Source organism: Trifolium pratense, linkage group LG4 (genome assembly GCF_020283565.1).
Source record: "Trifolium pratense cultivar HEN17-A07 linkage group LG4, ARS_RC_1.1, whole genome shotgun sequence".
Taxonomy (NCBI): domain Eukaryota; kingdom Viridiplantae; phylum Streptophyta; class Magnoliopsida; order Fabales; family Fabaceae; genus Trifolium; species Trifolium pratense.
In genome coordinates, this window is record NC_060062.1 from 15,355,646 (window position 1) to 15,377,385 (window position 21,740).

General features: G+C 31.5%; 3 protein-coding genes across 5 annotated transcripts in view; 2 read left to right on the top strand and 1 right to left on the bottom strand.

The window, feature by feature from the left end:
- LOC123923571 (fatty acyl-CoA reductase 1-like) overlaps positions 1-3,134 on the top strand; it is a 12,408-nt gene extending 9,274 nt beyond the window's left edge. The window contains exons 8-10 of the mRNA XM_045976265.1: positions 1,616-1,885; positions 2,413-2,540; positions 2,632-3,134. Of these exons, the coding sequence (XP_045832221.1) occupies positions 1,616-1,885; positions 2,413-2,540; positions 2,632-2,788 (555 nt within the window). The 3' untranslated portion in view covers positions 2,789-3,134. The remainder of the gene's footprint in view (positions 1-1,615; positions 1,886-2,412; positions 2,541-2,631) is intronic.
- Positions 3,135-7,887: 4,753 nt separating this feature from the next.
- LOC123881872 (3-ketoacyl-CoA synthase 2-like) lies at positions 7,888-14,573 on the bottom strand. The gene is made up of 2 exons (XM_045930625.1): positions 13,662-14,573; positions 7,888-8,903 (listed from the first exon to the last, which is right to left on the bottom strand). Exons 1-2 carry the CDS (start codon positions 14,334-14,336, stop codon positions 8,136-8,138), a joined length of 1,443 nt encoding a protein of 480 aa, XP_045786581.1. The 5' UTR covers positions 14,337-14,573; the 3' UTR covers positions 7,888-8,135.
- Positions 14,574-17,210: 2,637 nt separating this feature from the next.
- LOC123882057 lies at positions 17,211-20,972 on the top strand. Of its 3 annotated transcripts, none has more exons than XR_006799686.1 (3): positions 17,211-17,527; positions 17,679-17,745; positions 20,264-20,407. XR_006799686.1 is itself a non-coding variant. In XM_045930843.1 (3 exons), the coding sequence occupies exons 2-3, from the start codon at positions 17,689-17,691 to the stop codon at positions 20,958-20,960; spliced, it is 564 nt and encodes a 187-aa protein (XP_045786799.1). In that variant the 5' UTR covers positions 17,211-17,527; positions 17,679-17,688; the 3' UTR covers positions 20,961-20,972. The 3 variants fall into 3 exon arrangements, 1 of the variants encoding a protein (XP_045786799.1); XR_006799687.1 differs by lacking the exon at positions 20,264-20,407 and adding an exon at positions 19,978-20,257; XM_045930843.1 differs by lacking the exon at positions 20,264-20,407 and adding an exon at positions 20,454-20,972.
- Positions 20,973-21,740: the final 768 nt, after the last annotated feature.

A 21,740-nucleotide genomic window follows, 5' to 3' on the forward strand; every position in this document is an offset into this window, starting at 1 on the left:
TCCTCTTCTTATAAAAAAATATAACGCAATCACATACATAAGAATATAATGTGGAAACTCCAAAATCGGAGAAAAACAACGGTCATTGTCAAAACCGACAACCAGAGAATAAACACTGTGTAAAAATTGTTACAACACATAGACTTCGCTCTCAACCACCCTATGACTCCAGTACACCCACACTCTCCAAAGTAAATATTTGAACTACATCTCAAAGAGTCACAATATATACTATAAAACAAGAGTATAAGAGAAGGAAAAAAATAACACAAATATAAACTTAAAGTGTTTTCAGGTGCTACTGTTTAGTGTGTTGAAACAAGAAACTTGAGGTCTCTATATATAGCATTTAGCTTTCGCACCCTTCACTTCTCTAAACAATGTGGGACTTCTCCAGTATAATTTTGTTGACCTTCTTTCCTTCATTAGCAATGTGGGACTTACATTGCAATCAACCTTAACAATCTCCACCTTTACTGTAATGGTCTTTTATCTTCATTGTCTACAACGATAATCATTGTCTTCATTGACAATCATAATTTTCATTGTCTATACCGACAAATTAAATTATCATACTCCACCATAAAGAGTACACTACACTTGAAACTAAACCATCCCATGAATTTTCTTCACTTGAAACTAAATCATGCCAAGAATTTCAACATCCTGAAACCGCGCTGAACATTTATGGTGCAACTTCCATGTTGGTTTTCTTCAGAAGTTCATCAGCCATCGAGATAACCGTGTACCTTGCATGAATGTCAAACAATACCCGCACGCTATCATCACACACCTTGCATCGATGTCTACCAATGTCTGTGTGCCACATGAACAACTTCATGCCTAGAACACCTTGTGTAATCCTGATTGCATTAGCACTTCATTGATTTGATTTTCCACAAGCCAAATATGATTCTTCCATCAATTTTCTCTAGTCTAAACTTCACGGCGGATAAGAACTGCCTCCCAGATTCAAACCAAAATGCTCTGATGTCAGTTGTTGGAGAAAAACATGTATATAGAAAATAAAAGAATCAAAATGACCCAAACCTTTTCAAATGATATCTATATACTTATTAAATTAACATAAATATCCTGTTTTTTTAAAATAAAAAAAAAAAAACTCATACTTTGGTTTTTTAAAAAATGTTCATGCATATATGGAAAATATATTTTATTATATTAGAAGGTATTTATTCATTAAAAGAAATTAATATTGTTTATTCAAAAATTGGACGAATATTTGTGTGTTAAAAATATGATACTTGATGGATCTTGTCAAATGATTTTTATGTTTGATGGATGAATCGGATTGGATCATTTAGAATTAATTTCAATAAAATATATGTAATCTTTTATCAGGGTATCTTACATGTCATGGTTAAAAATAAAGAAGTTACAATTAAAGTTAAAAAAGTATAGTCAATAATGCTATCATGTTTATCTTACAACTATTTTATCTTATTTTTATCCAACTTCTTATCATATTATATCTCTATCTCCACTCTTGTGCACTTAAAATTAATTTCAATGCAAATTTTTCAATGCATATTATTATTTATTTTGTGCTTATATGATATGTGTACTTTAATTTACTTTGGATAATAATATGCAGATACCTGCAGACATGGTCATCAATTGTGTGATGACAGCCATTTTTTTTCATTCAAACGAACCTCCTAAGAATTTTATCTACCATATTTCGTCATCATTAAGAAATCCTATCAAATCTTCTGATCTACACAATATTTGCCATCATTATTTCATGAAAACCCCTTGCATAAATCAAAATGGAAAGCCAATTATCATTTCCAAGGGAATTGTGGTGAACAGCTTTGCTGCTTTCAACATTTTTATGATAATCCGATTTGTCTTGCTACTAATGGTATGCTTAATTAATACTATTACAGCATTTTTTACTAGCTTTGCTGTTAGTAACAACTGTTTTTTAGGCTAAATTGTATTTTTTGCCTTTAATTTTCACAAACTTACGATTTTGGTCTTTTAGCTTTCATAATAGTATTTTTTATCCTTAACTTTCACAAACTTGCGATTTTGACCCCCTAACTTTAACCCATTTTACAAACGGATGGTCCCCCACTGATTTTGACGAAATCAACGCAATGCAACATATGGTAAAGTTACAATGTGAGTCATTGTAGACGTGGCAAGACATGCTGACGTGGCATGTGAATCACTTGTCACATATGTGTTGTTGACTTGGTCATGGGGCAAAATTTCAAGTTTGTAAAAGTTATGGGGACAAAAATGCTTATTATGAAAGTTAAATCACCAAAATCACAAATTTGTGAAAATTAGGGAGTTAAAAATGCAAATTAACCTATTTTTATTGGCTCATGTTGAAATTATTATACTAATTAATCATTTGTACATATTTGACACATTTTCAAGGTCTTAAATTTGGTGAACAAAATATGTCGCAATAGCTTCAAAGATGTTTATGACAACCAAAGCAGAAAATTTCGAGTGCTGCAGCATTTGGCAAAATTATACAAACCATATGCGTATTTTAATTCCATGTATGTCAATTTATTTCCTTTAATTATTATAAAATTTGATTTGTATGATTTAATTTTTTTTCCCAATATATATTACTTTTCATAATTACAGCTTTGATGATACCAACGTCGAAATTTTGCGGATGGCAACAAAGGTTAATCTTAAAACAAAGAATGATGAATTGGATTTTGACCCCACAAGCTTTGACTGGAAGGACTATATGATGAATATACACATCCCCGGCCTTCTTAAGTATCACAAGAAATAGTTTTCAACATCAAATGGTTTGTCAGCCTCTTATATATTATAATTTTGAGCTTAGTGTTTGAATAAAACTGGTGTGTGTGTAAGTACTTGCGCCTTGTGAGGAAGATATTTGCTTTTAAGAACTCAAATAAAATAATGATATTTAAAAGAGAAAACTAAAAATAATGTATGTGAAAGCATGTATTAGAGAGTGGAAATTATAAGGTTGTTATTGTAATATCATTGATTATTGACAATTGTAATAATTGAGGTATATATTACTTCAAAAATATATATAAATTGGTTGAGTTTGTGTAAGTTGCTCATTAATCTCTACAAAAATATATATAAATTGGTTGACTTTAGATTGTATAAGTGTGTATTTGCTTCTTCAAATCCTCGACATTTTGGGTAGAGTTACCAACATTTACATATTCAGAGAAATCATTGCGTTTTCCAAAAATTTACTCGGAAAAACACTAACAACTAATACTGTTAAGAAACATGACATTCATAAGAGAATGAGAGAAAATAGCTCAAAAATGTATAATATTGATGAAGAAAAAATATTATAAATGAGAAAAGTGAGTATAAAAGAATACATCAAAGCCTATATATAGGCATCAACATACTACTAACTGATGCTCCTAATTATTAACTAACTATATCTATAACACCATCCCGCAAGCTGGAAAGTGGTCACAACAATTCCAGCTTGGGATACCAAATACAAAGGTACATCAATATAAAGAAAATACAATGAAATTTGCCATAATACATTGGCTAATATTTGGATAAGAAAATTGACCCTTACAATTAATATTTTAGGTACTCAAGGAGATGATCATGATTGGTGCTTTTACTTGATGCGTGCGCGGGGATAAACAATTGGGGTTTTTATTAACTTGTAATTTAAATGAAACATTGTATCATTGTATAAGTATTACTTGTAATCTCAGATAATTATTCTTCTTTATAAAAACAAGAATTTAGTCGTACTCTTTAAGGAAATAAAGTCTTTTTTTAAAAAAATTATTTTATTGTTAAAAATCTGGGTTGTTACAAGGTGTCTCATTTAGAGTAGGACATCTTGCTCAGCACTAACAACATGTTCAGAGCAGATGTTCATGTACAACATGTTGAACACGATGTCCCAACTTGAGTAGAACATCTTGTACAGGAAGAAAACAATGCAAGCGCACATGAATCTCTCTAAAGATTGTTAAAAGGCGCGATTTAAAGATTGCCTGAAGAAAAATGGTTTGTTACAAAAGTTTGTTGACAAACCTAAATGTTAGATACGATTGGAAGTCATAACTAACTTAAGAAATTATTTATTTGAATCTTTATCTTATAGAGTTAATTTTAAAACAAAGTTTATTTTGAAACTAATTCCTATTATGATATATGCAACTCAAACTCAAGCAAATCAACGAGAGTTGCATCTCTATAAATAGAAGACTAAAGCAAACGTTTTCAATACTAGGAAATATTGAAGAATCTCTAGATCAAAGCTAGAATTTGTGAGTCAAAGATCTTGTGTTCACCGTAATATCATACTTACTCTTTCTAGAACTTAGGTGCTAAGGAATAGAGTTAGGTAGTGTTCAGGTTGAACAGGTCGTTCAACTCGTGATAAAAGAATTACGATTGCTCAGGCACGATGATCGTGGGAAAGTGAGTAGGTTCTCATATTTATGGAGAGTGAACCTCTAAGTAGAAGGTGCACTAGGATTAAGAAAAGGCATACACATCAATAGGTGCTGGTGTGCGTTGTAAGACTAAGTATTGATTCGACGTAGTGGTCTTCCTTTCTTGGATTGGTATCCACCAAGGTAGGTGTAGTTTCACCGAACTGAGCTAACAATTACGTGTGTTCTTTACATCATGTAAGATTTGGATTACATCATGTGTGGGTTTTTGCAGTTTACTGATTTAAGTTATATGTGAGTTTTTTTTATAGATTTATTAATCTTAATTTGTCCTATGATAATTTTGCATTTTATTTTACAAAAGTTATGAGTTTTTAAAAGTGAAAAATTTAATTAAGGGTCAAGATAAGATACCCTAAGTACCCATATTAAAATATCTAAATATAAAAAATTTATATTTAATAATACAAAATATTTAATATTTAAAAAATTAAATGCACAAATTCCAAAAAAATATTAGTACATTTATTTCCTTGTATTATAATATTCATATTCCATTTCACACAAACACACTTACATACACACACTACAACGGGTTTGGATTCTCTAAATTTGTTTTTTCTAAATTCACCTACATTCAACTAAAAATGAACTGAGAGAGAGAGAATATTGCATATCTAGATACATTTTTTTTTATACATCTAGGTATATTTATGTATGTTGTAAAAACCAAAGTACTCTAGAGTTTTGCCTAAATATAAAAAAGGGCAATGTTAACTTGTGCACCTTATGCACATGATAAGAAGCAATAAATGTGTGTTGGTCCCACCTATTTTATTTTGAATAAAGGGGAAATTTATTTGCTTATCCAAAAAAAAATAGGGGGAAATTTATTTCAGTCTAATAAATATAAAAAAAAAGATGCATTATTTTGTATTTTGCCAAAATTACCCTCACACCCTGTAACACAAACATATGCGATTTGTTTCTCCCTCTTTCGTTTCCCAGCAGCTTATTCTTCTTCCTCCGATAATGGCGGCCACCACATCGTGTTCTCCGGCTATCTCTGTCATCTCTGAAATCAAAACCAAACCGATCACTACCAGAAGCTTTCCCAACATCGCACTCCAATCTTCCTCTTCTTCCAAACTCATCTCTAAAACCCTAACTCTTCGCCGATGTTATTGGCTGGGGATCAAAATCCCCGCGATTTTTCAGTGTCGGCGATCAAAATCTCCGCCCCACTCGATTTCAAAGGGATTAAGCAGATTAGTGTTATTGGTTGGGGATCACAGGGACTGACTCAAGCTCAAAATCTAATGGACTCACTTGTTGAAGCAAAGTCTGATATTGTGGTCAAGGTTGGACTGAGGAAAGGTTCCAATTCCTTTGCTGAAGCACGAGATACTGGGTTTTCTGAAGAAAGGTTCTAGTTTATCGATTTTCTTTTTTTTTTTGGTAAAGTGACACGTGGCATTGTGACTATTACTCTTCCTAAATTTTTCCAGTTTCCCGCTAATTTGTGGTAGACTGAGAGTCTGTTATACTTCTACTGCTTTGCACATTTATTTACAACAATAACAATAACAACACATTGGTGAATTGAAGTGTTAACCATGGATTTGTCTTTTCTTCAAAGCCCAAATGCACAATCTTTTCTTCATGGTTCAAAGCCATATCAGGTATTCTGTTTTCTATTTTTTTTTCTCCTTCCTTTTATGCTTTAACACTTGCAACATGTATAGAGTTTTGTAATTTTTTTTTTTATTCTTTATATTTCCTTCCATGTCTAATTTCACGTTACCTTTGCCCATTACAGACATCTTTGAGTCATTCCCTAACTTCACTGATTCTCTGAAACTTTCATCAAATTCAAACAACCAATCTTTGTTGCCAACCATATGATTGTTGCAGCCACTGTCAAGGTACCAAGCCTCATGCTTGCAGTCAGTGTTCATATCAGAAAAAGCCATCAGAAGCATTTCTTCTTTACTACCAAACTCAGCATAGTTTGCATTTGCATCCCAATCAGGGCATTCATTCTTGTAGTGTCCCAATTTGTGACACTTAAAGCATTCTACATGTTCTTTACTCTGGTTTCCTCTCCCTCTCCCTCTTGAGGAAGAACCACGACCTCTCCCTCTACCAGCATTGGAAACCTTGAGAGCTTGCTCCTCTCCAACTGTGACACCATGACTCTTCTTCCCTTTCATTAACTTCTCATGAACAAGAAGACTGCTCTGTAACTCATCTATGGACATAGTAGTTACATCATTGGATTCAGTGATTGAACACACCACATAGTTGAATTTCTCAGTCATTGATCTAAGAATCTTTTCAACTACTGTTACTTGTTCCATCCTTTCACCATGTGCAGTCATGTTGTTTGCAATCTTGAGAGTTCTTGCAAAGAATTCAGTGACAGATTCACTTTCTTCCATCTCAAGAATCTCAAATTCATGCCTTAGGGATTGCAATTGCGCACGCTTTACCTTGGTTGAACCTTGATACTTGCGTCGCATTGCGTCCCAAATGTTCTTTGCAGTGTCACGTTCCAATATGATTTCTAAAATCGTTCGATCGATAGATTGGAAAAGATAGTTCTTTACCTTCAAATCCATGAGCTTACTTGCATCTGCAAGTTGTTGTTGTTCCACCGTTGCATTCGCCGGAGCTGCAAGAACTCCAATGTTCAATCATTGTCCAGTATTCCTTCGATCGGAGAAGATTCTCCATAAGCATAGCCCAATGCTCATAATAACCATCGAACTTTGGGATGGATGGTTGAGCAAAATTGGAGGTTTCTGACATTGTAATTCGAAATAGAGGAAGGAATGAGCTGAATGAAAGATGAATGCGTGCAAGAGAGATGAAGAAAACGGTTAACAACCACCGTAACTGCCCTAACTGTCACCGGAAAAGAAACTGCTGTTCTTGAATGGCAGTTGGCGCGCGCGCAAAATTTTCAGGTCTTGGATCAAAGGCTTAGCTGATACCACTTGTTGGTAATCAATGATCCATTATTCATTCAATTGCAAGGCTGCCTTTTATAGGCTTACAATGTTGGGCCAAGCTCAATCAATCTAGGCCCAAAAAGCTTCCTAACAAAAGATGCTACTATTTTTTATAGCTGATGCTTTGATACTCAATTACTCATAGTGTTGTTTCAAAAAAAATAAAATAATAATACTTATAGTGATAAGTTGTATAGATGCAGACATGGGTGTGTAAATGTGCGTCATATAATTGAGGGTATTTTTGTCAAAAGAAATTTATGAGACACACTTTATAATAATGCTTCTTTCAATTACTGTAAAAAAATAATGCTTCTTTCTAAGTAAAATAAGTGGGACACAACAAAGAATCATTTATTATAAAGAAGCATTTATTATTTCTTAACATGTCCCCTATATGCACATGTTAACAGCACCCTATAAAAAATTTAGGAAAACTATAGAGAATCCAAATCTCACTACAACACATATTCATTAATTACTCTCATTTAATACAATATTAATAGTTATTTTTTAGATGAATATACACTAATGCTGGAACACATCCTGCCCACTCTGAACACCTGTTTTCTGAGTTGTGCATTCAAATCTTCATATTTTCTGAGTTGACTCAAAATAATTAAAAACGACTCTAAAATGACCCTAAAAACTTCATATGAAACATCAACAGCAACAACAACTTTCATTATGCAAAATCCCCACTTCAAATTGAAACATCAACAGGAAACTGACTTATCTCATCCATCCAAGGATTAATCTCCTTAATTGGATCAACATCCCTTAAAGCACACCAAACAGCAGTATTACACTTAAATCCAGATCCAAATGCAATTTGCCAAATCCTATCACCTTTTCTTATTCTCCCTTTAGCTTCACAATATGCCAACACATACCAAATAGAACTACTTGAAGTATTACCACATCTATAAAGTGTCGTTCTTGAAGGCTCTATTTGAAAATCACTTAATCTAAGCACTTTTTGTACCTCATCTAGAACAGCTTTTCCACCAGTATGAATACAAAAGTGCTCAAAACACAACTTAAAATCAGGTGTATAAACCTTCACTTTGTTGTTAAAATACTTCTTTACCACAAAAGTTGAAACAAATTTGAATTGTTCTACTAAAGGTAAAACAGATTTTCCAAGTGTTGTGATGTTTGATTTAAGTGCAAAACCAGCTGTATTCATTAAGTCTTTTGAAAGCGATATTCCTGTGAATTTGTTTGTTTCATCTTCTTTTTGAAACACTGAATTGTAACAATTATCATGTGAACCTTTGTGAGTACGAACAGTGTGTTTAAGGTGATACTTTGAACGATAAGAATCTGAAGAAATGTTTGAGAGTAAAATTGCTGCACCACCTATACGAAAGAGACAATTTGTGACAAGCATTGATCTGTTGTTTCCCAAGTAATATCCATTGTTCATATTTTCTGTGCTCACTACTAAGGCATATGAGTTTGGATGTACCTATAAAATATTAAATAATGGAATTAAAAACAGAGGCTACATATAAAAAAAAAAATTTAAATAAATGATTTAATTTGTGGTTTGTCTAATGGTGGACCGTCATTGGTTTTAGTTAGGGGCTGCAAACTGGGCCGGTTCGTCACGTTTAGGTGTTTGAGTTCAAAATTTAAGTCCATTTTATTATAGGCAGGTCGGCAGGCTGGCCCGCCAATATTTTTTTCAACAAATCTTAATATCAATATCATATTATTCAACGACATAAACAAAACAACTTTAAGTAAAAAAAAAAAATTAAACAAAACAACTTAACTATAACACAAAAAACTGAAAACAAACACACATTAAAACACCAACATAATCCACTTGGTTCAAAAACATGAAAATCCAGTTTTAGAAGTATATGGAATACGGATATCTATATAAGGAAGAGGAAAATATCAATTTTTTACCAATAAAAAGGAAAAAATAAAATAGTGGATTGAGTTCCTCAATGCACTACTCAAATTTTATTTTAAGAATAAATAAAGCTTGCGGGCAAAATCCGTACAGCCAATGTCCATTTTTTATGCGGGTTAGGCGGGACGGACCAACTTAAGGTATCGAGCTGAAAATTTCATCCTAGCTCGTCAAAAATGACGGGTCAAACAGGTCAGTCCGGTGGGCACGATCTGTTTTGTCACCCCTAGTTTTAGTAAGAAAGGAATTTTATAATAATAAAAACAAAAATAATATTTAAACTTAAGATATTGCTAACAAATGCCTTGAAATATTCTTTTAGGATTTCAATTAAGGAAACTATTTATTAACTTAAAAAAGATAAATATTTCGATTTCCAATGCTGTTATACTTTTCCATAAAAAATTTATAATAACTTACTATTTATAATCCTTAAAGAGTGTCTGAAGAGCACTCATTAGCATTTTCCTTAAACTTATTAAACTACACCAAATTTGAGTTTTAAAAGTGCACATTTAAATTTTATCAAAAAAAAAAGTGCACATTTAAAGTGATCTAACCTAATTCTCTCTTCCCTCTGCCGCCACCATTATTTTCTTGTTTTTTTCTTTTTGGTTTATCAATTAAAGAGGGGTGATTTAGGATCAATTTTGGGTTTATCCACATATTTTTAGATTTCATTCAAGTTTTCTATCTTCGTGATTTTCCGTCTTAGTGCGGTGTTTTTTATTGTCTTGGTACGGTATTTGTTTTGATTTCCTGTTAAAGTGTTTGCTTTGTTCAGATTTGCAGATTTGTCCGATCCAAATTCAGTGCAGATCCGGTCGCATGACAATTCCGGACATTCAAATTTTATCATATAAATTGTACGCTTTGTCATAGACATTTAGCCATTTTATGCTATTAACTCAGTTGTTGTGAGCATGTCCGCAGATTCATCCTTATTAATTTTTAGCGAAATTGAATATGTAATAATTTCCATTGATGTACGTTTTGTGAATTTGAATGTGAATATTGTGTTCTTTTGTAAAAAAAAATAAAAAAAGCACATTTAATAGCACTTCTAGACCAAGAGCAATTTAAGGTATTATGTTGATCTTTGTTTATGTTTATTCATTACTTAATAAATACTTGATGAGTTATAATAACTATACTCAGGTAAAACTGCAAAACTAAAACTCAAACTCGTGTAAAAACCAAAAAAAAAAAAAAAAAAAAAAAACAAACTCAGACACATGATCATAGCTAATGGGAAGTAGCCACAAATTAAGCTACCGTAGGGAATGTTATTGGTCCTCGCATATATGTTTATTTTAGGGTCATGCTAACATGTGGTGTTAGATCTAGAGTTTTTTTTTTTTAACAACAAAAGAATATAGCATATATTGGATGGGTAAATAAGTACTATTAGTACTGCCTCACAACTTGGGATTAAGTACGAGGGGTACTAGACCCAAGCCACACCAGTGGAAACTAGAATTAAAACTCTAAGGATAACATATTAACAAGTGAGACTATCTAAAAATACAGAACTTTGCATTTAATAACCTAAAAAATTTAATATTTAAAAAATTGAATGTACAAATTTTAAGAGAATATTTTCAATATTGCTTGTGCTTTTAGGGCATACGTTAACATTTTCTTTTAACATATTTGATAGTAATTCATAAATATATTTTTGTGTATCAACTCTCGCAAATTCTCAAGAAAATGAGACTCAATTCTCAAGAAAAGGGATATACTCTCATATTCGTTCTTATGAAGAATTTATTAACTACACGAGCTCAATTATTTTGTTATTTATAAGTTTGTTTGATCACATATGAATCACAAAATGAGGTATTATGAGAATATATTATATGATCATTAATGCATTCCATCTACCAAATGATCAATAATAATAGCAGTTGGTAACAAATTTGATATACTAGTACAAATACAAATATTCGATATTTAGTAATTTTAAATTGGTTGCAATAGAGAAAATATTGTATTGTCCTTGTGAACATAGTTCATCAACTGTATGCATATTAATTTTGCACCATTATATATTCACCCACTTCATACTTCATCAACTGTCTTTTCCGTATTGACTTTGGTAGGTGCATTCTTATAGACTTGTACACATTTACTTTATAAACTTACATTTATATTTTTGTTTCAAATATGCTTATAACAGGCTTTTACTTTTTATATATGTTTATTTTTGTTTATGTTTATCCATTACTTATTAAATACTTGATGAGTTATAATAACTATACTCAGGCAAAACTGCAAAACTCAACTCAAACTCATGTAAAAACAAAAATAAAAAAACTCACACATATGATCAGGATGTATATATTAGCTAATGGGAAGTCGCCACAAAGCTACAGTTCGCATATGTAATGTTTAATACTACCTTCGTCCCTAATTATAAGATCATGTTTGACAAAAATGTAATATTCATTTACCTTGTTTTGACCGTATTTTTCTAATAATATATAAGATCTTGTTCAATTTGTTTTGATGAGTATTTTCAAAATATTACATTTTTATAATTTTTACTAATAGACAATTAAAAATATTAGTGATCAAATTTGTGCATTGACATACGTACAGTGGTCAAACAAGGTCTTATAATTAGGGACGGAGGTAGTATATATATGGTCATGAAAAAATATTTAAATACAGAACTTTGCATTTAATAACATAAAAAAAATGTTTTAATATTTATTTTCTTAACATGTGATTTAAAGGCATATATATATATATATATATATATATATATATATATATATATATATATATATATATATATATATATATATATATATATATATATATATATATATATATATATATATATATATATATATATATATATATATATGTTAACATTTACCTTTAACATTTTATAGTAATTTAATTATAAGTTTATGTTTGTGTATTAACTTTAAGTTCTCAAGAGAAGGGGACTCTCATATTCGTTCTTATGGAAAATTTATAAACCACATTAGCTCAATTATTTTGTTATTTATATTTTATAAGTTTCTTTGATCACATAGAATGACTAAACGAGGAATATGGATATTATTTATATTAAAATTTAGAATTTTAATATTTTAATTTATATACATTAGTTATTAATAATTATTGTTGAAATTTTTTGCATCATATCACTCAAGATCCTGGATCCACCATTTCTATGTTAAATTGTGCTTACAAAACCCTAAAGCATAATATTTATTATTTCCAGCATATTGATTGTACGAACATCCACCCCTATGATATATTTGAATTATATCATTTACAGTATGATGCTAAATCCAACTTCTTCATCATTAATGCATTACATCTACCAAATGATCAATAATAATAATAATAATAATAATAGCAGTTGATAAAAATTTGATACTAGTACAAATTTTCGTTATTTTTTTTACCACCAGTTTAATCTGGTTCGGGAGTCAGTTCTGATATCAAGTGGTTTCAATCCCATCTCGATCATAATTATGGGGATCAAATTGTGGTACTCCCTACTAAGTTCAGAGCCAATCGTCACTGAACCAAGTAACGTTGGTCAAATTTTTGTTATTTAATCCATGAAAGCTTTCAACAACAAAAAATAAAACTATGATATCATATAGTATTTAGGAACTCAGAGTAATTAATATTTGGTGAGAACTATACAACTCTTTGATAATTTGGAGATACTTATTCAACAATTAATGAGAATAAGGTTCGATTTGATTTAGCTTATTTTTGAGCTTATGCAAAAAACTTATGTAATGTAAATTAGGTTTTATGCTATTTTATAAGTTCACACTAGTGAAAATTGTATTTTTATAAGCTATTTTATCATAAACTATCTTGACAAACTTATAATAATACATAAAAACTGCATAAGCTGTTTGCATACGCTCAAAAATAAGCTAATCCAAACGGGGCCTAAGTCATATAAATAGATTTGTATCTGGTACCATAACTAACTTTTAACCAATTTTTCCGTTTCAATAAAAAAAACTTTTAACCAATTTTTACTTCTTATGCATATGATTTATTCTCATTGGTCGTTAGATAAATATCTTCAAATTATTAAGGATAGTGTTAAAAAAAACATAATATTTTCCTTCAACCGAAACTGATCTATATAATTTCTTTGTAATCTATAATTTATTTGTAATTATATGAATCAATTTTATTTGCAGGGAGGAGTGTTCAAACTCCGATCAACCCATTTATTCATCTTAAGGATGAGATTTCTAGCTACTAGACTATTTGACAAAAAAAAATTGAAAATATAAATTAAAATACTCTAACCTGTAGGAGTTGTCTGGCAAGGTCGATGGCTATGAGTCCAGCACTACAACCCATACCACTTAAATTATAGCACAAAATTTGATGCTTAAGCTTGTAATGGTTAACAACCATAGCACTAAGAGAAGGTGAAGGATTGAATATGCTACAATTTGTTATAAGAATTTCTATATCCTCAACCTTCATTTTTGTCTTCAATAAAAGCTCATCAATAGCACCAAAAATAACCGATTCTGTTTCTTTCCTTGCTTCAATAGTGCAAATGTTTGGTGGGTTTTCTAGTAAGGGCTCTGGCACATAAGCCTTATCTCCAAATCCAGACCCATCTAGAATTTTCTTTTGGAAATCTATGCTCTCATCCTTAATATGTCCTCCACATCTTAATTGTTCTATAAACTTGTCCTTACTACAATTCCATCTAGGTAAAGGATTATAACATGCAAAATCCACTAGATAAACCTTTTTTGAGCATTTCTTTTGGTAAAATGTTGCTATAAATGCTATTATGGAACACCAAAATAAAAGTGAAAAAATATTACTAGACTTGAATAATATTTGGATATTTGGAAAGTGGCCAATGGTAGAGAGGGTAGAAAACATGGATTGAGATAAGAAAAGGAATGACATTGAAAACAAACTCATGATATGTTGTTGGATATGGTTCCTATCTATGAACATGTCTCTATTTATAGAAGTTTATAATAAAGAATAAGGACATATACCCAAGGTAACACTCTAGTACAGTACGTAGTACCCAACTTAATATGAAGTACCAGAATTAGATGGTTTTTCTTCGATGAGATAAGATGTAATTCTGATTGTGGCCGAAGATTTTAGGGATAGTGAGGAAAGGGTACTTACAAAAATGTTAGCACTATAACCCTCATGTCAGGAACAGTTCAAGATGAGCGTGTATGAATTAAATGCAATGTGTGTACCTTGATAGTGAATGCATAGCGTATATATAGAAGTGTATATGCGTGAATTTATTCATAACAACCTCATGGCTCTATTGCGTGAGTGGAATTGAGGAAAGCACAATTCTTAAGAGTCATTATCTAATACATAAAAATAATAAACCATACAAATATCTTTAGCAATACTAAAGGTTTAATGGTGGAGTCTAATATAGAAAATTGGAAGGAAAGATGGATGTTTACGTTCGATCCATGAAAATTCTTTCTTACCTCCCGACTTTGAAGGTGAAACATACTCTACTCCTTCATAATTTGGAGGTATTTATCTACTAATCAATGAGAATAAGCCACATAAGTAGATTTACATGTGGTACTCATAATTAATTTGTTAATCAACTTTTATTTCACATGCATATGATTTGTTCTCATTAGTTGATACATAAATACCTCAAAATTATGAAAAGAGAGTTTAGAAAAAACAACATTGAAAAGAAAACTCCGAAACAATAAACCATTATGTTTTTTTCATTTTTGCCCGTAACTAATATACTTGTTGTTCTAAAAAAAATTGGGTAATTTTTGAAAAAACAAACGTATTTAATCAGTTATTCTGTTACGTCAATCATTTTCAATTTCAACTGATGATAAAGATGTCGTTCTCGTAATGTATCATACGTACATATATAAAACACGATAACATTTAAATTAAGTGTGTTTCAGTGTCGGATAGTGTCCGATATTAACATAACAAATTTATAATAATATGTATTGGTATTGGCTTGAGAGTGTGCTCCTCTTGAGGTCTGAGGTTCGATTCTCTCTGGTGTCAATTTGGATGGACTAATCTAACTTCTTCAACAAAAAAAACAAACTTATAATAATGTTTAAAAAAAAAAATTTAATCGTTATCGTTGTCCTCTCCTATTGTGAGTGTGATAGGACAATAAAAGCAAAACAACAGTCAGATGGCGAAGACTTTTGTTGCTCTGCTCCCATCATTATGATAATTGCTGCCAATGCAAGCTTCAGGCCCGTAAGAAGAATCAGCGCACCATATATAACAATTTGGGCTTTTGCGAACATAGAAGACTTCACCAAGTCTTATATGGTGTATGGGTTGTCCATATTATTGTAATGAATATGAAATTTTTAAAATTGAACGTTGGATTGAAAGTTTATATCGTTTACATCATCCATAATTTTTTTTAAAAAAATCAGAAATCATTTGATATGTTATTGAGACCAATCAAAATTAACGGTATTCAATAAAAATCCATAAACCATTAATTTTGATGGATCTCAATAACATAACAAATAACTTTTGATTTTTTTTAAAAAAAATTATGAATGTTCTATAAGATATATATTTTCAATCCAACGGTCGATTTTATAAAATTCGTATTCGTTATAATAATAATAATAATAATAGGAATTTGGAAGTCTTGATGAGTTCTTCCATGTTAGAATTGGCCGTAATTTTATTATGTTGATTGCTAAAGTATTTTCTAAATATTTACTCTGTCGTAACCATGAGCTCAAAATAAATTGAGCTACCAACACCTAAGATTATATATTAGATGTTTCTCTTCTTGACAAATGAATAATTGTTTTGTTATAAAATTATTTCAATTTTGTTTACAGAATCCACAATGAAGCTACACATTTTTTTAGTACTTAATTGGTTTTCAGGTGTACACATCACTCATTTATAATTTATTAATAATAGTATATAATAAGTATTCAATCCCTTCAACCCAAAACCTCTTAAAAAAAATTCTAAATTGGTCTCATTAATAACACATCCCTTCAATAACTGTACATCATTATAAATGGATCCCACAAAAATTATATAGGTACTATGTCTTATTATAGAACCAGTACCTATTAGGTACCATTTTAGTTTTGCTCCAATGGGAATACCTAATATTAGGTACCGGTACTTAAACATATAAGTATCATCATTGGAGATAGTCTTACATAACTATTGACAGTATGATATATGGTTATGGTCACGGGAAAATTAAATTCTTCCTTGGTAATCCCAACACAATTATGGATGCGGTATGTATGTTTATGGATTTTTTTTGTTAGAGATAATTTTTAGGACTTGGATCCTCTCGATTCTATTTTTGGTCAATCTCTCTCAATCAGCAAATCCTAACCTTTAGATCAATCGAAAGGTTGAAAAATTAAAGTCCACATATACAACCATAAAATACTCAAACAAATCTCTTTCAAACAAATCCTAACCTTTATTTTAAAATCTCTTCCCCATAATTTTTTTGAAGTTGGATATTTTTTATAGGTGCTGCTGCCATTGAAATTGAATTGAATACACAGCCCAAGTTGTCCACAACAATACCACACGCATATGGAACAAAATTATCCAAATTATCCAACAAGTTGATATTGATTACAGTACCCTCCAAAAACACCATGATAAATACTAATCAAATAGGCGGCGGATGCTAGCGTGGGTGTGAGTAACATATCTCTCACTGGTGAGAGAGTATTTTTACCGGCTATCAAAGGTTGTTCCTGTATTTATTTTATTTTTATTTTTTAAGTAATTATTAATTATTAATTGAGAATTGAGAATATAATATTTTTAATTATTATTATTAACAAAAACAAATACTTTCTCACCTAACAAATCCTTCCATCTTCTTCCTTCCCCCCACCGCAGGATCCACCGCATTGCTCCTTCCTCCAGTCCATAACCATTGAACTAAATAAAATTAACATATTTAAGATCTAACAAGTTGGTGTGGACGAGGACATTGAATTGGCTAAACAAGTTGACAAACCCTTCTTTACCTCAAATTTTCAAATCCTTCCATTGTAGCAAATCAATATTCATACTTTCATTGTAGCAAATCAAACGAGCAAAGACAACTGGTTTGGATCGATCGAGAAGCAGAGCAAAGTGAAGACAACGGAAGGTTCTTTGAGGTAAGTTTATCCGGCTTAATTATTTCCCTTAAATCCTTCATTTTTTGTCGACTATTCACGCTAGAATCCGCCTCAAATTCATAAAGATTTTCATAGATATGTTTATGAAATAGGGATGGTTAAACATTTGCTATGTCTGTTAAATATGTAGGCTTTGAGTCATGGAGGGTAGACCAAACAGTCAAAATCCATTGTTCGTGAACGTAGCTTCAGGGGAAGTAAGTGAATGTTGCTATTATGTTTTAATTTTTTAAATTTTGATAGTATTTTAAATAGTAACATTCAATCAAAATTTTAAAATTTTCTTGTCATATAACTACATATTATTTGGAGAATTGTTTATATAAAAAATTTGGATTTTATTGTTGTTAACGACTAAATTGTCCGGTAAAAAATTTGTGAGGATCAAAATGAGTCTTCACTCTAAAATTTATATGCAATGACCCTTTAAAACTTACATTGTTGGAATTCTCAAATACAATTTTATGCACAATCTGGTTTACTCAATTTTGCCCACCAAGTGTTTGCTGAAATGTGTGAGCAATGTGTTCTCTCTTGGACGGCTCATGCTAGGGTGAGAGAGCCTATCATATCTCTCACCAGTGGCAACTCTTAATGGCCGTTAGATTTAGAGGTCTATATATTTTAGTGTAAGTTTTTATACCATATTTTTCCCTTTCTTCTCCATGCTCTTGTTAACCTGGATTTTATTTTACTTCGTATTTTTTCCATTTCCTGATTATTGTTCATGATTTCTTTTTATTCTTTGTATTTTTTTGATTTGTTATGACTCTACTTTTTCGTCAATTTCAACCTTTTCCATAACTTCTATTGATTCCTCTGAAGTGGTGATTGACCATTCTTGAAATTTCCAAGGTGATGGAACATAGATTTAAGACTTGAAACTCCATTGATTATCATGAATTTTTAGAAACTTCAGCTTCAAAAGCCTTCAATTCAATTAAAAAACTTTAAAATAAATTTTTTAAAAATTGATCTTGAGAGGATGTAGAAAGTGTTAGAATTTGAATGAAGAAAAAAAAGTGATAGTGAGATTAATAGAGAAATGAAGGAAAGAACATTAGGGGAAGCATCTGAATTCTGAAACATTGTATTAGGTGTATTAGGAAAGAACATTAATGAACATTGAGAAAAATGTCAAGGTAAAGGTAGAGAGAGAAGAGAGGGACATTGATACAGTGTGGCGTATGTATCATGCATTTTCACCAACGAATGGTCCAGATTCAATCTTTTGGTAGTTCACCCGTGAGCTATATGAGAGGCTCCCTCACCCTAGCCTCCGCCCTCTTGGACTAGCTTAATTCTAGGCTCTGTGGCTAGAGTTAATGGCTGGAATGGGAAGCAGGTTCAGTCAGACCTTACAAGCCTTGCAACTTTCACAGAATGGTATGAGACACCACTACCTAAACCACCACACCAGTTGCTGCAGCATCGAACCCTCTGCTACCACCTGAACCACCTAATAATGCAGCCGTTTAGAACAACTTAATGTCGCCACCGCCAAAACCACCGGATCACAATTTTCAATTGAAACACGGGGAGTTCCAAGGGACACGGGCATCTTCCGTTCCTACACCACCCCCCGAGCCTCCCGATGGAGATCACATATTGATGGTTTCGCAGGGAATTGTTACACTTATTATGTGGTTTCAAACATTGGAGTGGTTGATACACAAAATGAAAATTTGAACACATACCTTCATTTTTTCTTTCTTAAATTATTGAAGCTTGAATCTTTATAACATAAATTATAGTAAGATTAAATCTTTAATTTCAATTCTTACTTGTCAAGATTGAACTATCATTGTTTGAAAAAATAAAAAATTCAAGGAAGTAGTGATTTTTTCTTTATTAAATTATTGAAGCTTGAATCTTTATCACACAAATTATAGTAAGATTAAATCTTTAATTTCAATGAACTATCATGTTGTTCCCCTTCTTCATTGTTTGAAAAATATAAAAAATTCCAGGAAGTAGTGTGTTCTTTGTTGGATCTTTGTTGGAGATGGTGATGTTCTTGACTTTTGAGTTTTGAATGGTGTTCTTATTGAAAATATATTTAAAGATTTAGTAAGTTTATTCTTGCTTGCTGCTGTCAAATATTGTTGTGATGTGGTGAAGGTGCCAATGAGTGTGTTGTGATGGATTTTGTGAGTGTGATAGAGACGGTGGAGAGAGAAACAATTGTGAAAGTAGAGAATATGTGATATAGTGTGAGTGGTGTAGAATATTATGGTATGACATAATTGAATCTATGGTTAAAACAAAGTCACCCATGGTGGGAGACCTACTTCACTCTCCCACGCTAGACTGAGCCTTGTTAGCTGCCATGTCACTTGTCGTGCCCATGATAGCTCTTTCGAGGCACGTCTTCAGTACCTATGCTGTACATTTTGTCTAACCTTTGACTACCCTTGTGTACCTTACAGTATAGAAGCACTAAAACTTAAAATTCTGAAGCTCATTCCGCTTCCAGTGCCTTCGAGTAATAATGTATGTAGCTGATTAGTTTTGTGTGGGTCGAAAGCTAATATTTCCAGAGCGTTATACTGTTTATATAGTCTTCTGTTATGCTGTGTTTTTAACTCTGCTGATAGAGTAGGTTTTTTATGCATGATTATGCCGTTATGCTGCATCGGTCTGCACTAGTATTTGATGCACTGGTTGCCTATTTGTATAGTCACTCTTTTTACTTTAGCATTTGGTGTTGGGCAGATTCTAGGGTGAGAGAGTGAAACATATCTCACACCCGTGAAGAGTGATTTTTACCTGCTATTAGAGGTTGTTCCGGTTTTTTCTCTTTGGTAATTATTAATTGAGAATATAATATTGTAATTATTATTAGATATTAAAACTCATACATATCCAAAGATTTAACAGTGATATTGATTCCCTACCGTTGCAGGGCATAGGAGAAGAAATTCTGGGTACTGACATATCAAATGGGGGACCTAGCTACTCTGTTGGAGGTGGTAGTTCAAACCCAGATGAAAGTTTAGATGGGTCATTTGATGAGATTTGGAATGATACAGAGGATCAAAGTTTTGGTTATGGTTGTGAAGTAGAAGCGGTTGTAATTAAAGATATGGCTGATATAATGAAGATCGACTTAAACAATTTTCGTGTAGCAGATGTACGAAAGTATGAATTTGTTGGGCTGGATGTCGCATACATGTTTTATTGTTGGTTTGCCAAAACTTCTGGGTTCTCTGTTCGCAAAGGTCATGTGGTTAGAAATCACGAAGGGAACATTCTACAACAAACATTTTTATGTTCATGTGAAGGCTTTAGAGAGGATAGTGGATTACCACTTCATCTATGGAAAAAAAAAAACACAGTTCACTACCTAGAATGGAAACTAAAATACATTTTACTATTTAACGTGAATTTATATTTGTCTTTATGTGTATAATTTGCTTCCTTATTTGGTGCATCAATTTTATTGAGATTGCGGAGAGAAAGAAACAGAAGAAAAAAAAAAAGTGTAATCTCTATACATCAATGATTTGCTTAAAGTAGATTAAGAAGTTATTGAATTTTCTATGAATGGAAAAGATAAAGATATCTATGAAAAAATTTAACTGCCATGTAAGATGAAGGAGACATTTGTACCAAAAAAAAAATGAAGGAAACAAAAAAATAATTTTTATATGGTGAACTAGTTCGCATCCTATAATGTGAAGTGTTGTTTTTCAATTTTTGCAGTTTTACACATTCGCGAGTTAGCATGCGAAGTGCAGTGTTCCAGTTTTACAATTTTATACACTCGCTTCCTAAGTAACGAGGGGTAAATTAGAATTACCAGGAGGCGCGCATGTATACTTGGGGTGCGAAAAGTAGAACTCTAAAATAAATAACTTCAATTAAATAACAACCTAAATGGGCTAGTATTGTGAAAACATAAATGGGCCACCTATTAAAACCCAAATGTTGTCTGTTCAACCTAAAAAATTGTCGTAAAATTTATTTTTCTTAACCCTTACAATTACAATAATAAAGGTGCATCAAGTTTTGAAATTAATACAGTTTCTTTATATATATTTTGATTTTAAAAACTTAGAGTGTGTTTGGATGAGGGATTCTAGAAATTCAAGGGATTTTAAATACTAAGCAATTCAATTGATTCAATTGAATTCCCTTGATTTTCAAATTCCAGTGTTTGGATAACGTGTTGAAATTCCATCAATTGTAA

Excerpts from the sequence above, each read along its gene's own strand:
- LOC123881872 (XM_045930625.1), bottom strand. The coding sequence starts at position 14,336 with ATGTTCATAGATAGGAACCATATCCAACAACATATCATGAGTTTGTTT. Across the intron at positions 8,904-13,661 it reads TTGCCAGACAACTCCTACAG|GTACATCCAAACTCATATGC; the intron begins GTTAGAGTATTT and ends AATATTTTATAG.
- LOC123882057 (XM_045930843.1), top strand. The coding sequence starts at position 17,689 with ATGGAGGGTAGACCAAACAGTCAAAATCCATTGTTCGTGAACGTAGCT. Across the intron at positions 17,746-20,453 it reads TGAACGTAGCTTCAGGGGAA|GGCATAGGAGAAGAAATTCT; the intron begins GTAAGTGAATGT and ends CTACCGTTGCAG.